This window comes from Cupressus sempervirens, unplaced genomic scaffold, assembly GCF_028749045.1.
Source record: "Cupressus sempervirens isolate cs-2001-9-10 unplaced genomic scaffold, ASM2874904v1 CseChr00c100005_01, whole genome shotgun sequence".
Classification (NCBI taxonomy): domain Eukaryota; kingdom Viridiplantae; phylum Streptophyta; class Pinopsida; order Cupressales; family Cupressaceae; genus Cupressus; species Cupressus sempervirens.
In genome coordinates this window covers 1,685,957-1,703,316 of record NW_028322203.1, presented here as the reverse complement: position 1 = coordinate 1,703,316, position 17,360 = coordinate 1,685,957, and the positions used below count along the sequence as shown (strand labels likewise).

The 17,360-nt window shown below is 34.7% G+C and overlaps 1 protein-coding gene across 2 annotated transcripts; it reads right to left on the bottom strand.

Annotated features, from left to right (window-relative positions):
* Positions 1-1,068: 1,068 nt before the first annotated feature.
* On the bottom strand, positions 1,069-16,082 carry LOC149527920 (mitochondrial import inner membrane translocase subunit TIM8-like). 2 transcript variants are annotated; one of them, XM_089812017.1, is made up of 3 exons: positions 15,927-16,082; positions 4,164-4,266; positions 1,069-1,566 (listed from the first exon to the last, which is right to left on the bottom strand). In XM_089812017.1, the coding sequence occupies exons 1-3, from the start codon at positions 15,972-15,974 to the stop codon at positions 1,454-1,456; spliced, it is 264 nt and encodes an 87-aa protein (XP_089668143.1). In that variant the 5' UTR covers positions 15,975-16,082; the 3' UTR covers positions 1,069-1,453. The 2 variants fall into 2 exon arrangements, with proteins under 2 accessions (XP_089668143.1, XP_089668144.1); XM_089812018.1 differs by having other exon boundaries at positions 4,179-4,266.
* Between the last annotated feature and the right edge of the window lie 1,278 nt (positions 16,083-17,360).

Below are 17,360 nucleotides of genomic sequence, written 5' to 3'. Positions count from 1 at the left end.
TAAAAATTATTGGAACATCATGCCTTCAAATCTTTTCTCGCCTTCCACTTTCTTCCATGCACTCCTCTTTGTAAACCTACTTATTATCTTCACCCAAAGGATTCCAACGCATCTACTCATTATCACTTTCCCATCTTATTTTTCTCTTGACAACCTACTTACCACTTTTTCTTTACGCAGTCCTCTTGAACAACTTGCAAGTTCTTTCTCAAACTCTATTTTCGTAAATTGCTACCTCTTATTTTTCTCTTGACAAATTAATTGTCAGCACTTTTTCTTACAGAGTCCTCTTGAACAACTTGCAAGTTCTTTCTCTAAACTCTATTTTCATCAATTGCTACCTCTTGACATCATAAAAGGCCACTTATCTACCATTTGAATTCACTTCAATTGTCTTTGGAATTCTTTTTATGAAAATGCTTAAAATTCTAAAAAGAATATATCCAAAAATAGAAATCCAATACTTGAGAAGTGAATAAAAACAAGAACCAGGTTATATCTTCAAGAAATTAAAAAGTCATTAATTATTTTTATTTTTCCAAAATTCACTAGTTTTCGAGTCAATTAAAAGGAAAGACCAGACTGAAATGCCAAAAAGATATAATGATTCTCCAAAATATTTTATTGAACCCCATCCTACAGAAATTGTTTAAAAATTCAACAAGTGATCTCAAATTTCCAAAATATTCTATTGAAACCCATCCTACAATAATTGAAAAATTTAACATGAATTTTTTTTTCAACGTGAAAGTTCTTTTAATGCAAGATTGCTTGTGACCTCAAATTTCCAAAATATTCTACTGAAACCCATCCTACACCAATAATTCAAAAATTTAACATGAAAGTTTTCAAGATTGCTTGTGACCTCCAATGCTCCAACATCAGTTGTATCTCCTTCATTTATAATTTCCAAATCTGTCACATATCACTAAATTACCCGGCAAAGGATAATAAAACCAGAATAATTTAGCATTATACATAGTGCTCTTCACTGCCTATCAATAACCCAGAGTAAGAAAGCCTAAATTTGATCCTAAATCAATCGATTGAAATATATATAAGACAATGTTGAGGCCTAGAAACTATTGATCTAGATTGCACACTTGTATATTATCTGAATGTGTCACAATGTGGAAAATAAATTACTGGAACAGATGTTATGTAATATATCCTTTGTTTAGTTTCAAATAATATGAAAGCTTGTGAGATGATATTGTTTCCCTTTCCACCGAGCCGTTGTCTTTCACTCATTTTTAATTTCCATACATCCATATCATTTGTAATATAGCCGTGTTTTCTTCCAGATAAGTTATATGAAAACATATGAGATGCTTTTGTTTCCATTTCAACCAAGCCATTGTATTTCCTTCATTTATAATTTCCATAAATCAATCAGTCAGTCAATTGCAAATGTCTGGCAAAACTATTGTTTTTGCCCCAAAATAGTTGAGCATTATAGACAGTGTCCTCCACTGCCTACCAACAAGAGTTCACCTGCCGCTTTTAGTAACTGCGTTCCCTGACTATAGCCCCATACAAAGGCTGCAGAATTAGACTTCCTCTTCCCTGAATCGTACAATCAACCATGAAAAACTGCGTTTCTTGAATCTTGCACTATAGTGATAAACGCACTTACCATAAAGAACACATACGCGTAAAAAATGAAAAGCTGTAAGCCAACTAAAGGCTGTTGTAGTATATTTGAATGGTTCACATTCCTCCATAAGAAGATATGGTAGGACAATATACAAGATGCCCGTCTTCAAATAAAATTAAAGCAAAGAACAGTCTATTCAAATAAATATTTATAAGTCACAGATGATTCCTACTCTAATATTTTCACTCAAATCAATCATACTTTTTCGAAATAGAACTTAATAAATTTTATGAAAACAAAAACAATAATGTAAAAGAATTTGGTACATAAAAATAATATAATCATCATTCATGTGATGATATACATTAATAGCATATAATAAGATGTTTATAAAAAGAATAATATATAATAATAATGAATGAAGAAATAAAATATAAATTAATAAAACTAATTAAATAAACATTGGGTATGATCTAAGGGTGCAACCCTTCAAAATTGAAGGCATATAAGTGGGCTATTCAATCTACCCGTCAATCAATATCATCCCTTCAGCATGATATTGAAATTTTGATGTGAGGCAAAGGTGAAATATATAAAGTTTTATGACAAACTTGTCGAAGGCTGGGCCTGCTGCATATCAGAGTTTGAAGATAGATATTTCGTGAAGCTATGAATTTTGAGGCATGTAGACATGAGGCCCTAAAACACTGGACCAAGCAGCAATGCATGGGAACTGAAAACAGAGTGGTCATGACAGAAATTTGTGGACGTGACTTGTTCAGGGCACAGCTCATTGAGATCAAGGGTTTTCTATACTCAACCATTAGACTTATTATTTTGGACGCAGGCTCCTTTCACTTCAGTGCTCAATACTCTTGTTGCCTTATACTGGTCGCTCGTTCATCATAGTATGAATTTTACTGCTGACGGAGGACATATTGGTAGCTGACAGTCTGAGAAGAAGTAATCTCGGATGGTTGTGGTTGAGTGTTCATTTGCTCTTGACCGACTTGTTCAGGGCACAGCTCATTGAGATCATGGGTTTCTTTACTCAATCATTTAACTTCTTATTTTGGACACAAGCTTCTTTCACTTCAGTGCTCAATACTCTTGTTGCCTTGTACTAGTTAGTTGCTGGTCCATCATAGCATGAATTTGACTGCTGAAGGAGGACGTATGGGTAGCTGCCAGCCTGACAAGAAGGAAACTCGGAAGGTTGTGGTTGGGTGTTCATTTGCTCTTGACTGGCATTGATATTCTCAGTAGGGTTATCACAGGACTCGAGTGAAAAAGTGTTTACATGAAGCGGTTCAGTCAATGGAAAGGGCTAAGCAAAAGATTTTGAAGCTATAAGAAATTTTCTCATTAACTCTGCTATCATGGCCTCCCAAAAATCAAGCAGTGGAAAGAACATTTAGGGAGAGTTCGAATTATTAAAAAATCTGAAGGAATATTAGGAGTTAATTCTATGCTTGACTCCAGCGAATTCCAATACAACAGCAATGATTTGTCTTGGGGATCCCATATGAAAAGTCTTCAGTGTTTGTGAATTGCTGGGAGTGAACTATCTGTTATTGAATATGCAGCCCTAGTAATGCCACATCGTCATTCTTAGAGATGAATGAGTTAGTTCTGAAATGTTCTGCCTGTTCATCTCATGCAATGAGTACTGCAATAAGTTAGTTCTGAAATGTTCTGCCTGTTCATCTCATGCAATGAGTATTGCAATTATATTTACAATGTGGATAATAAAAGAAAGGTGTAGCACAAAACCTATGTAACAGCAGTTGTGCAGTGTCTGTGATTGATTGTTAAAGTATGAATGGGGAAAAGACAATAGGAGGAGATTTATTGATTCCTAAACATAACTGATAAGGAAAAACAGCCAGAAAAAATAATCTTGCAGAGTTGCATATATATCATCAGGGACTGAGAACTGAAATTAGGAATCAACAAACAGTTGTGCAGCCATCCTTTCCAAAACTATGATTCTAGGGCAGAATTATAGAAATCCCAAGAGGGGAGATTGCACATACAAATGTTGCATGATTTGACCTCTTCCCTGAATCGTGCAATCAACCATGAATGTCAACTGTGTACCTTGAATCTTACACTATAGAGAAAGATGCAAAGGTCTATCATTAAAGGACACACGTAACATGAAAAGCTGTCGCTCAACTGAGAGTCATTGCACTAAATTTAAATGGATCGTATTCATTACTAAAAAGCAAAGCATTAACATTCCTCTGAGAATAGAGCTAAAACTATACAAGAGAACATACAAGTATGCTCGTCTCTAAGTTAACATTGTAATCTAATAAAAGTTTCAAATCAGATGGTTTCTTCTCTAATGTGTTCAATCAATCAGATGGATTCTTCTATAATGTGTTCAGTCAATCATGATATCACTCAAGCAAAGGTCAACATATTTTAAGCCCAAGCACACTGGTCCAGAAATAATATTTCCAAACACTCATTAATCATCCCATGCTCTGAACCCACCGCATAATTTGGGCACTCATGTCCATAAAGCGTTGAGCACAATTGACAAGACATGCATTCTCACCTGAGCTAAACTTACTTCCAGGAGCACCTGTAATGCATTTATCCCAGCAGACATCTGAAAGCTTTCCTACAAGTTCATTCATCATTGCTTTCTGCTTCTCTTGCTGCATGTTCCAACATACAATGCATCATAACCACTTTCAAAAGGATATACATGCATTCAAACATTGACTTAAACACTGTCCCAAAGTAAATGGCACGCAATGTACATATCAAATAAATAGAACTCAAATCTGCAAAGGACACTAAAGATATCATCAACATGGACAGAAGGTGGTTGACACAAAAACAGAGGCAACATATTGATTAATACCAATTATAAAATGCTTAAAGATTTTCCCCAAGTACCGATTATCAGCAGAAAACACTCATTAAAGACGGTAATAGAAGATTTTTTTAAACTTAAAAATTGCAAACTTCAGATTTTCAACATAAAAAATTACTGATGAATACAGCTTGAAAGAGCTCTTCTTGATAACATATACCGCGTGGAATCTATCTAAAGGCCCAACAAAAATAGGCCCAGAACAGCTGTAGAAATGCAAATCATGTCACTTAGTATATGGTCTATTATATTAGTTATGAAATATATAGGAATAGACTGCCTATAATTGATCAACCACCACACAATAAGGTCAGAAAAGCTACATGCTGTGATCAGAAGTCTAAAATAGACCGAAAAAACAATTGCAGCACTTGACTATTTCCACAAGCATCACCACTGTAATGCATGAAAGTAAATCTAGTACTCGTGCCTAGTAGTAGAATTGGAACTCATTACAAATATTTCTAGCAACAAATGGAGATTAGAATATTCACCAGCTTCTCAGGGGTGGGGACAGTAGGTAAAGGTAGCACACTTTTTGAGGATGGCAGAAGACACCAAAAAGTAAAGCAACAATAAAAATGTGTAATTTAATTGTTCAATGTTTTCACTCTGAAAAAGCACCCAAAGGATACAAAAAATATAAACAGAAATCCAACAAGTAATGACTAACATTTACTTATCACAACTGTATCCAACCATGTATTGCTCATTCTAGACCTGATAAACTGATTTTATAATTGTCTGCTCTTTTGCAACTGTATTCAATCACAAAATTGCCCATTCACAAAAAGAGTAGCAACAGTATGCTGCCATTCAACAGAAGAATGTTTCCATGTCATAGTTGAATGCAATCGTTTAAGAACTGCAAATATTGTTTCAATTCTTGCATCCAGTCGCACAACTTCCTACTGACAAAGCAAGTAGGACGTGTCTGCTGTTGTAATTTTTTTTTTCAACACATGTTACAATCACCCAACAGTTTCACACTCTCATTTTGTAGCTGTATGTAGGAATTCCAAAGTATTACACTGTTAAAACATTTCAAAAATTCTATGTAATCATACATTTGGTCTTTGCACGATAAATTGTGACCAGGTCACATCTTTCTCCAGACATCATAGAGATGTTACACTTGGGCGGATGCTGTCCCAGTAGTCATACAATTTCCCTTTGTACAGTAGAAATTTTGTTGCATAACTAAGACCGAGAGGAGGTATCTTACTGTCTCCTGATGTCCCAATTATATAGGCCATTGCAAATACTATCTCCAGCTTTCTTGTTGACAGGTCGTGCCATCCTGTTGTATACAGGAGATTGTGACAGGGGCAGAGAGGGAAGGGAAGTTTGTCCCCATGTAACAGATAACATACATCAAATTGGAAGTGAAATTCGAATTATGACTATGCCTATCCTTATTCGGATCACCAAAATAAAAAAAATAGTTCCCTCTGTACAGTAGAAATTTTGTTATATAATTAAGACAGACAAGGAATTATCTTACTGTCTCCTGAATCCTGATGTCCCAGTGATGTCAAATACTGTTTCCAGCTCTCCTATTGACAGGTTGTGCCATCCTGGTGTATACAGGAGATCATGAGATGGGAACAGAGAGGGAAGGGTAATGTGTCCACATGTAACAGATAATATACATCAAATTGGAAGTGAAATTCAACTTACGCTTATGACTATCCTTATTAGAATCACCAAAATACAAAATAAAGATTTTTGACAGATGCCTGTGTTCAAGGAACTGATTGCCCTCAATTGCATCCAGAATCCGACCTTCAAATTTGCGCTTTACCCTTTCTTTGGCACACTGGATCCATTTGGTGCATTTGCAAATATAAATACTCTATAAATAAGAAAGTATGTTGTGGGCCATTTCCCCTTTTGCTGGGGAACCTCAAAAAGAATTGAGTGAGGAAAAATGGGTAAAAGAGTGTAGAAAGGGAGTTTATAATGAATTTCAGGATGAAGAGATTCCATCCTTAAAAGAAAGAGTCATTTTTTGTATTTCATTTTTTTTTTTTTTGAGAGAGAGAGCTTAACAAATTCAGGAGCATAGTATAAGAGCTTTCCTAGATTATAAAGGTCGTTTTACAACCATCTGGATATCTAGATTCTAAATGATGGTTCTATTTTACAAAATTATTTTGTACAATTTGTTTTCTTGTCAATATTTGATGTCTTTATTTAGCATTTACAAGATAATTCCTGTACTGAGACAAAGTGGCTTACTTTTTGTGTACAAAAGGTCCTCCTTGTTGTCAAAATGGAGTTCTTCCAAAGTTGCATCCTTTGACAAGCATAGATCAAAAAAGAATTTCTTGAATAAACTACTAAGCCCTCTATTTTTCCAGATTAAAAACCAATACTCTAAATTTTGGTTCTATTGTATAAAATTCATTTGTCCAATTTGTTTTCTTGTCAATATTAAATGTCTATATTTAGTGTTTGCAATATGTTTCTTGTAATGAGATGAGCTAGCTAGCTTTATGCACAAAAGATGCTCCTTGTCAAAATGGAGTTATTCAAAACTTGCATCCTTTGACAAGCACATAGATCAAAAAATAATTTCTTGAATAAACTGCTATGCCCATTTTCACCAACTGCAGTTGTATAGGTGTAGCTAGAACAATTGTCAATTACCTAATATAATCATTTATATAGTATTATATAAGTGGTTGGGTTAGCCTAAGAGGTATCCATTGGATAAGTACACTATACATCAGAGGCTGTGGTTCTTTTATTGTCATCATAGTGCAATTTGTTTCTTACTGGAAATTTCAAGGATTGCTCCCTCAAAATGGTTTATTATTGTCAAGTATTTGTAGCTTATTTCATAGGTTGCCATAAAAAATGCCCTAAAATTAGATTTGCATTGGAATTTTCCTAAGTTACCGATTCATGCTACCTGCCCATGGGTGCGGAAGCCGAAACGAAGGGATTTCGTATGCATCCGAAAGCCCTACGAAAGCTGGCCGGAAGCCAGTTGCAGGCTCCTAGATGTGTTTGGAAGCCAAAAGCTTCGGTAGGCTCCCCAGATGCGTTTGGAAGCTAGAGTTGCTTTTGGCTACCAAACGCATCTAGGAGCTTGTGGCTGGCTTCCAGCAAGCTTCCACAAGGCTTCCAGATGCATCTAGGAGCCTCCACCAACCCAATGGCCCAAAAAAAAAATTTAAAACTATAAAAACAATTGAACTTGCCCCCATTATACACATGTTTTGATTTTTTTTTTTAAGGTTTTTTTTTGCTATGAAACCCTAAAATGACCCTAAACGTGAATGTTGAAGCATTCACAACTCATTTTGGAACTTCGTTTGCACCTACAGCCACTTCTAATTTGGTCTCTAGTTTGCATTGCCATTGTGAAGCCAAGTTCAACATTTTCGAAGAGAGATAGCTTTCTCAAGGGAGTTTAAATCATTCAAGTTAAGTGATTAATCCCATTGTTAAGTATTTTGATGAATTTTTTCAAGTTCTTGAAGAAATTTTTCAATTTTTTTTTGAAAGATATGTAGAAGCAAGTTTGGGTATCTATTTTAGTAGTTTTTTCTCACTTCTTTTTCTTAAATGCATGATGTTCATAGTTGTTGGGACCTAATTAAAATTTATTTATTTTCTTATAGAATAGGTTGCAAAAAACTAGGCAAGAATGGATATCGGTGATAGTGCTAGTCAAAGTTCATTAGGGGGCCAAGGAGGTGAAGGGACTTATAATTTCAAAACTGATATAGGTTCTCCTTTGTGGAGACATACAACACAGATATCACAAGTTGCAGGAGGTGGCTCATACTATTGGAAGTGCAATTATTATCAAAGTAATAAAGGAAAACCTTTCAATAGCTCATATTCTCGAGTGACAATTCATTTTATGGGCTCTGTAGCAAAGGATTTGGAATGTGCAACGGCAAAAATGGTATTCGGATGACTAGTGCAAAAATACTTTCATTTGTATGAGAACAAGAAGTTGTCATTGCATTGATCAATAGATCAAAAAAAAAGCTACTATCAAGTTCCATCCTCAAAGAGCAAGATGCATGCACCCACTGGAACAATTGCATCCTCCCAACACCCATTCTTGCAAGTACCTATGCCACGAGAGGATGAGGAAGAAGTGGGAATTTCAACCCGCAAAAGAGGCCCATTGCATGCTGCATTTAAAATGGACGCAAAAGACTGTGTTGATGAAGCTATTGCGCATTTCCTCTACACGAATGGGCTTCCTTTCAACTTGGTGAGATCACCATACTAGAAGGAAACCGTGGTAGCAATCAAAGAATCACCAACTGAGTACACAAGCATGGGTTATGGAAAGGTGCGTATGACTCTACTGCAACAAGAGAAGACACATGTAGAGAAAGACCTTCAACCAATCAAAAATCTTGGAAAACTTCAAGTCTAACTATTGTGTCACATGGTTGGAAGGATACAAGAAATCAACCACTAATTAATGTGATTGCAATTTTCCTCAAAGGGGCAATGTTTTTGAAGGTTGTTGATTGTGAGGGGCAAGTGAAGGATTCTAAATTCATTTCTATAATTCTCATCAAGGCCATCAAGATAGTGGGTAGCGAGAATGTGGTACAAGTGGTCACAGACAATGCCAAAAATTGCAGCAGTGCAGATGCTTTAGGTTGAGAGTCAGTATGAGCATATTTTTTGGACCCCATGCACTGTGCATTGTTCACTTTGATCATGCAAAGGATTGGCACTCAAATAGATTTGATGAAGAAAATATACCAAAAGGGGGAGGAGATACAAATGTTTGTGACAAACCATCACATGTCACAATCCATTTTTAGAACATACTCCAAATTGGAGTTGCTGAGGATAAATTGATTTTTTTTAATTACTAATAGTAATAGATTTTAAATTTAGTTAAAAATTAAAATTTATAATTTTACTGTCAATTCGCATATTGTTAATTTGCTTAGGTTGTTGAGACTCGTTTTGCATCTCATACAATTGTTATGAGACGACTCCTCAAGGTAAAAGATGCATTGGGCCAAATGGTCATCGGTAATAAATGGGGCACATGGAAGACCTCAGATTCAGAAAGAGCACAAAGGATCACGGATTTGATCTTGAGTAAGAGTTGGTGGGCTCATGCGGCATAGGTATTGGATTTCACTATGCTCTATTTTGTTGATACAGATACACCTTGCTTGGACGATGTGTATGATGGCATGGGCACCATGGTTGAGAAGGTAAAATGTTCTATACAAGCACATGAGAGTGACCCCACACAAAGCGAAACCTTATGCGAACAAGTGCAAGCAATTATCCACCATCGCTTAAATAAGATGACTACCCCATTGCACCTCCTTGAATATGCCTTATCTCCTAGATACTATAGTGAGGAGGTAGTTGGTATACTGAGTAGAGTTACACCATTTGCAGATGAGGAGGTTGTTGAGGGGTGCCACAAAGCTCTTACAAGACTCTTCCCACAAGAAGAAATGCATGAAAAAGTGAGGGAAGAATTTGGGCTGTTTGCTTCGGGGTTAAAGCATTCTCCATTTGCACTAAAGGACCAAAATAGAATGGGAACTATCACATGGTGGTAAATGTATGGTCAACCTCTCAAGCATCTCCAACCTCTTGCAATCAAGGTCCTATCACAAGTAAGATTTTTGTTTTGTTTTGTTTTAAACTTTTATGTTTACACTTGTATTCTAGAATTTCGTGTTACACACATTCTCCATTTGCACTAAAGGACCAAAATAGAAAGGGAACTATCACATGGTGGTACATGTATGGTCAACCTCTCAAGCATCTTCAACCTCTTGCAATCAAGGTCCTATCACAAAGTAAGTTTTTTGTTTTGTTTTGTGTTAAACTTTTATGTTTACACTTGCATTCTAGAATTTTGCATTTCACACATTCTTAAAAATAAATCTATTCCTCATTTGTATGTTTTGTGACAACTATCTAGGTTGCTAGTTCTTATGATGCTAAAAGGAAATGGAGTACATACTCCTTTATCCATTCAGTGAAGCACAACCAATTGGGCTACAAGAAAGCAGAGGACTTGGTCTTTGTCCACACCAACTTGCGTCTTTTGTCAAGTTTTTTGCTTTGTTTTGTTTTAAACTTTTATGTTTACACTTGCATTCTAGAATTTCGCATTTCACACATTCTTAAAAATAAATTTGTTTCTCATTTGTATGTTTTGTGACAACTATCTAGGTTGCTAGTTCTTATGATGCTAAAAGGAATTGGAGTACATACTCCTTTATCCATTCAGTGAAGCACAACCGGTTGGGCTACAAGAAAGAAGATGACTTGGTCTTTGTCCACACCAACTTGTGTCTTTTGTCAAGTAAGAATGATCATTACAAGGAAGGGGCAACAAAGCTTTGGGATGTAGCCCCTCAATGTGCGGATTTGGATGCAACACTTCAAGATCTTATTACAATTGGAGATAATGATGATGATAGTGTGGCACGTGGTGCATCTAGCATAAGTGGAACCATGTTTGGTTCAAATGATCTTTTAGCAATCGGAGATGATGATGAAAATATGGATTTTCTTATGAATCCCTATGATTCAGACTATGATGCAAGTTGATTGAATCTTCAATCATTAACTAGGTTTTTATTTTGTTGGAATCTAGAACTTGACCTACTTGAATTTATTGTCTAAGACTAAACTCTAATGTTGGACAAGCACATATTGATATATCATATGAATTTTGAAATATCTCCAATTTTGATAAAGGGTTAAGTATCATAGCCATACTATCAAATGATTTGTTATTGTATATTTCTTGCATTTCTTTGCATATTATATAGATAGATAGATAAATACATTTCCTCCCGCATCCGCATCCAAAAAATAAAAAATCCCCACATCCCAGTAACCGCTTCCAGAATCCACATCTGAATTAGTAACTTAGGATTTTTCTATAGACTAATGTAGTACTCAGCATTCACAAATACAATTATTTAATGGTTCTGTCACTAATCCAAGTGTCATCAGAATTTTCATTGACTTCACAATTGCTTCAAAAAAACCCTAAACGGAGATTACTTCTTCAATTCATTTCTTTTGTCCATGAATTTCACTTGTTTTAAAGGAAATTGTCTGTTTTTATTAAGGTTTAATGAACTGGTTCACTGATCTGGCTGATAAAAATTTTAAATTTAGGGATATGGTTCTCTTGTTTGGTTAAAAAATTTGGGTTCTTGGTTGATTTTGGGTTTGCTAGTTCAAAACATTCTTCACCCGATGTAAAAAATGAAAGAAACAAAAGGCTCAACACAAAATAACATAATAATAACAAAACAAAAAATTTATAAAGAGAAGTCAAGTGAAAACAAACACAAAGGGACATCACAATGCCTAAATAAATAAATACATGCATAAATAATAACATAGAGTTAATGCATAATATTTTCTGCTTGAAGGATGCATACTCTATGCTGCTTGGCCAACACAGCAAGGTCAAACCAGGGTTTTGCAATTTGCAGTTCAATGTTCCGAAAATAGCTTCCACACGTGACATGTGCTTATCCATTTTTTATATATATTTAAAATTAACAAATGCCCTGATTGATTGATTTTCCAAGGATATCAATAAAACTGAAAACTAAGAGATTTAAAATAAAATCAAAAAACCTAGATCAAGATTAATACTACATTAAATTTAGGGGAAATCATGAACCTTAAACTCAAAGTCTAAGCTAACATCAGACTAATTCAATTTTATAACTTACTTCAGCAAAGCAGAAATATGGAACATTCTAAAAATTATTAGTCTAACTGAACTATAAGATGAAACTAGAGTAAAATCTGAAACTTGTAATTCTGAATCATGGAATTTAGGGTCGTAGTCTAGAACATAATTTCAAATTTCATTTAATTCGATTTCAAAGCAAATTAATTGTTTGATACTTGCACTTTCTTGTTAATGTAGGCTAATTGCACATTGAGATTATTATGATGGTCCAATTCTAGATCCATCATCCCACCCTACTCCTAAATTGGACCCAAGTTCATCTCTGTAAATGCATGTGGAAATGGTAATAATAAATTCTGGGAAACGGGAAATATGTTTCGAAAGCAATATGTGTGATCAACAATATACAAGTTCAGACATTCAAGCTTAAAGCTAGTGTGTCATTTGTAAATTAACAATCAAAGGATGTCCAAGAAAGAATGGTGTACCTTTGCCATCTAATATAATAGCAAAATATATTAAAGTGCAAGAGATAGTAACTGCAAAAGCTTTCAATAAAACAGTACACCCTTTGAGAGGAGTAGGGGACTCACAAAGACCAAAAGCTTCTCCGCCCAATAGTAACATCCTTAATGTTGTAATAAAGAGCCACTCATTTTGGGTAAAAATGAAGAAGAACTCACTAACATTAACTAGAGCAAAGGGACCATTCGAGAGAGCATTGATATATGATGCTAGAGAGATTGTTCACTTAACCATTGTGAGATGCCTCTATGCAAAAATCTTGTCCTTCATTTTTGGTGAATCATTGTGTCGGTAATAGTAAGATATGAGGAGAAAAGATAATGAAGCTCTAAAATTATACACAAGCCCAAGATATAAGAAGAGCTACGGCACCCTATTGTCAAAAAGAGGTCAAGCATATAGAAACATTATTTCTCCCGTTAGCGTTACATGGAAGCAAATACGGGTTTCCATTGTTTCCTAAGAATTAAAGGATAAAAGAAATACAGCATTAATCAATGTGACTGCAATGTTCTTAAAAATCGTGAATTACAAAGGCCTAGTACAAAATGCACAAATAATTCCTAAACATCTTTACGCAATGCATTTGGGAAGTTGGTCCTTAAAACATAGTCCAACCCACACCAAACAAAAAAATATTGCAAAATAGTCTGTCTCTCAGTTAAGACATAGTTCTCAATGTTATTTTGAACACCTTGTGTTGTCTGCTCCCTAAACCTCTTCTACAAAAATTCAGTAACAAAATAGATTGTTCAAACCAGTCTTTATTGAGGCCAAAGAGATCTAAATGCTATCACAAACTACCACATGTTGCAAGCCATTCTTAGATCATTTGCAAGATTAAAGCTCTTGAAGATAATTAAAATGATACAATTTTTTATTTTTATGTTCTTTAGTAATTTGTTCTTTTTGAAGTTAAGAAAGCAATGTTCTTTGATTTTGATTTTATTTCATTTTATTTTGCAAATATTTTTTAATTTTGCAATTTAATGCAACCATCTTGAAACAACTTGGGACAGGAAATATACAACCAATTATCCTAAATGGAGACTTAATGGGACCACATGGAATATCTTCTTAATTTCATTAATTTGTCATGAGCATGATCTAGTTTCCAAACATGGATAAGCCATGGTTGGAAAAGCCTTGTGATAGCATCGACTCAATGACTGACTAGATTAATCCCAATATTAACAAAAAAGAGAAAGATCTTGAAAATCTTTCATTTAAGAGGTACAATCAATTTATTTTAAGTAGGGACACAAAATGACTGCCTCACTGAATATTCTTGCCTTTCGACTCTCAAAAAATTACGAAACAAATACCCCTACCATGCCAACAAGGTGCTACCTCACACAATATTCTTCCCTTGCATTGACACTCAACAATTACAACACAAATATCCCTACTATGCCAACAAGCTGCTAACAGAATGTAAAGAAAATGTCAGCAAAATTCTTAAAAAACTCTTTGTTGACTTGATATGTAGGATGCAATTACAAAGTTTGTTGATTTTGCAACCTACACTGGTCAAAATGATTCCACTCTCCATGGCCAGTGTAGGAAGGATACTCACGCTGGGTGGCACCTTAATGGTCATAAATCACCACCTCCAGACATTGGCAATCATTTTTTTATCCCATGTAAGTTCACTGACATTTGCTACACTAACAAAATATTATTTTGTTTTAAAAAAATTCCTTAATCAATTTTGAAGTTTGATTTACAATATATGAATTTAACAACTCTAATGAGAGCTCGATGTGCTTCAATAGGTTACTAGTTCTCTTTCATCTAAATGAAATCAAGGGACAAACTCCTTCCACTCAATGAAATGCATCTTGACATCAAGTAAAAAAGGAACTATTTTATGTGCATCCCATCTTGTGCCTTCTTATTCACTCTATGTGAATAAGCAAGGGGCAATGAAGCTGAGAAATGTAGACCTTGTGTGAACTAACATGTATCTTTCTTCTATTTCACAACCTTCATTTTTTGAGAAGGCAAGTAGCCAAAATACTTTTAGTTTCAATTATAAGGGATACAAGCATTTCTCCGTGCCTACCTGCATCATCTAACATAAATGTTGCTAACATGAATGTTGAGAATAATGTTGGTTGTAATGATGACCTATATGATGCTAATTACAAGTTCCTACTCTATCATAACGTGCAAGTTTGACAAATTGGTAATTAATATATTGTATTTCAAACTTCGCCAGTAGTAAGATTAATGGTGGTTACGTCGAGCCATACATGGTATACATTATTCTAAACTTAGTTCTATTTAGACCACACATTTATAATTTATTTTTATAGACAGACATTGCCTTAAGATCTCTAACCTCAAAAAAAAAAAGTTATACTGACATATCCTAACAACGTAGCTATACCTGATCACAATTCCACTAGTTAAGTTATTTCCTTTCCTCCTTTTTTCTGACAGATAAGTAATTAACATCTTCCAAAACACAGAGCTGAAGACATAGTCTAACTCACAGATGACTGTAAGATGAAGTTCTCCTATTTTTTATCATAGAATTCACTGTCAGTGTGATTTTAGAGGGCATAAGGATTGACCTATTAAATTAAGTTAATGCCACAAAGACTTTCGAAGATCTCAGATATTTTTAAACAGTGTTCTCACAATTAAACTGTTACCTAGCTGACAAAAAAATGAGTAGAGACATGTCTCTGTTGATAATAACAGAACTGTTACGTAATTCTTTTAAGTCAATGGAACAATAGGGGATTAAGATAACAGAGCCCAACTTTAACCACTGCGCCAAAAATATAACAACCACTTGAAAAAGAAGAAGAAACTAATTGAGCCAAAAACAAAGAAAGTTGTTTCAATAAATAAGCAGAGCGGAAATTTTGCAAGGATGGCTCATATCAAGTGTAATGCAATCTCTCTTGTGAGACACCAGCCAAAGTAGCACCATCCCTAAGAGACAATGCTTCTCTTTGGAACATCTTATCAAGCCCTCTCTCTTTTTAATCACTGCCAACCTTGATTCCACTCAGAATCGTAGCCTCGGGAATAACTAAACTTCAACCTTGCCCGACCTGGAGCTCACTTATAAATAAATATATTGACTAATTTCTTTCAACTCGAAACCCTGGATTTGTTTTATACCCTGATACATTCGTATCTTAACCTACTATGCAACACGTAACTCAGTAACCAGGCTTTACTTCAGGAAAAATGTCAAGGTCGAAAAATACCTCCAAGAATTGCTGAAACTCGGGCGAGCTCATAGTAGAGGGATCCATGGCTGTGCTTTTCGGCTTAAACCCTAATGTATGCTCTCTAATATATAGTCACTGGATTGAGGGCTACTTTAACATGACCTAAAATAACTTTTCCTACATAGTAAGGAGTTTAGGGTCTGTTTGGTTATGGAAGATGATAGGAATTGGCTTTTTCAAAATCTAGATTTGAAAAAAAAATTGCTTGTTTTAAAATTGTGATATTGTTATAGGATTTAACTTTGTGATTTTGTTTCAAAATTGCCAAAATGGAATTAACATACTAGACTTCCAATTTTGCGTCAAATTTTTTTTGTTTGTTTCAAAATTGGCAAAATGGAATTAGCATACTAGACTTCCAATTTTGCTTCAAAATTAGGTTTTCCAACTTCTTACTAGCAAGTAGGAATTGAAAATCAAGACTTGGTTATGTTTTTTAAGAAGTGTAAAAACAATAGATTGGACTGCTTTTTGAAATTTACTTTGAACTCCAAGCTTACAAATGAAAATGTGTCTTCACACGCATCTTCCGAGTGAAACAAATGGTTTGAGTAAAATACCAAAAATCGGAATGAAGATTTGCAAAACCTTGATTTGCCTAAACCAAGGTTTGTAGAAATCCTAATTTTTTAAATTCCACGAACAATATACTTTTCCTAGGTTGTGTGGTGTTGAACTTATAATATTTGTGTTGATAATCGTTAGGATTTTATGCAGTGATATGGTGAAAATTACACTTTTTCTCAAATTAGCATATTTGTATTGAATTTAATTTTATGTTATGTCATGTTGATAGTTCTAGGGATTTTATGAAGTGATATGATGAAAATATACTTTTTTTTCAAATTAGCATATTTGTATTAAATATGATTTTATGTTTTAGATTAAGATCAACATTAAGAACCAACCAAGTTTTACAAGGACCTGAAATCTAGATTAAAGCAAAAACACAAAAATTCAAGTTTTATAAGGACTTGAAACAGCAAGTTTTAACCAAACACCCCTAGGTTTTACATTTAAACAAAAAGCTAGAAAAAATAAAAAATAGAACCAACAACAACACCTGGATCAGAAACTAGCACACCAACAACCACAACCAGCACCTACACCAGTTCCTTGATGCTCTTCTCCACCTCCTTACCAACTTCAGTAGGAACCTCGATAATATCAATTGTGGCAAAAATAGGAACCTCAAGAGCATCAACAATCTTTTTTCTCATACTTTGCCTCGTTCTCTTGCTAGGGCCTCTTGGACCCCTCACCACAACAATGTCTGGAGACATGATCTCCTCATTGTTTTTCTTGCCTAAATTGGTTGCTACAGCGCACAAACTAGAAGTGACCTGCTTCATTCTCTACCTGCTTTCCTTAATAAGTTAATGGAGTTCTAGCTCGTAATCCTTAAGTTTA

What these genes read in the sequence shown, in the direction of transcription:
- LOC149527920 (XM_089812017.1), bottom strand. Translation starts at nt 15,974, where the DNA reads ATGGATCCCTCTACTATGAGCTCGCCCGAGTTTCAGCAATTCTTGGAG. An exon ending in AGTTTCAGCAATTCTTGGAG is followed by an intron (nt 4,267 to 15,926) that starts GTATTTTTCGAC and finishes TGGAACATGCAG; the next exon opens with CAAGAGAAGCAGAAAGCAAT. An exon ending in TGGAAGTAAGTTTAGCTCAG is followed by an intron (nt 1,567 to 4,163) that starts GTGAGAATGCAT and finishes TGTACGATTCAG; the next exon opens with GGAAGAGGAAGTCTAATTCT.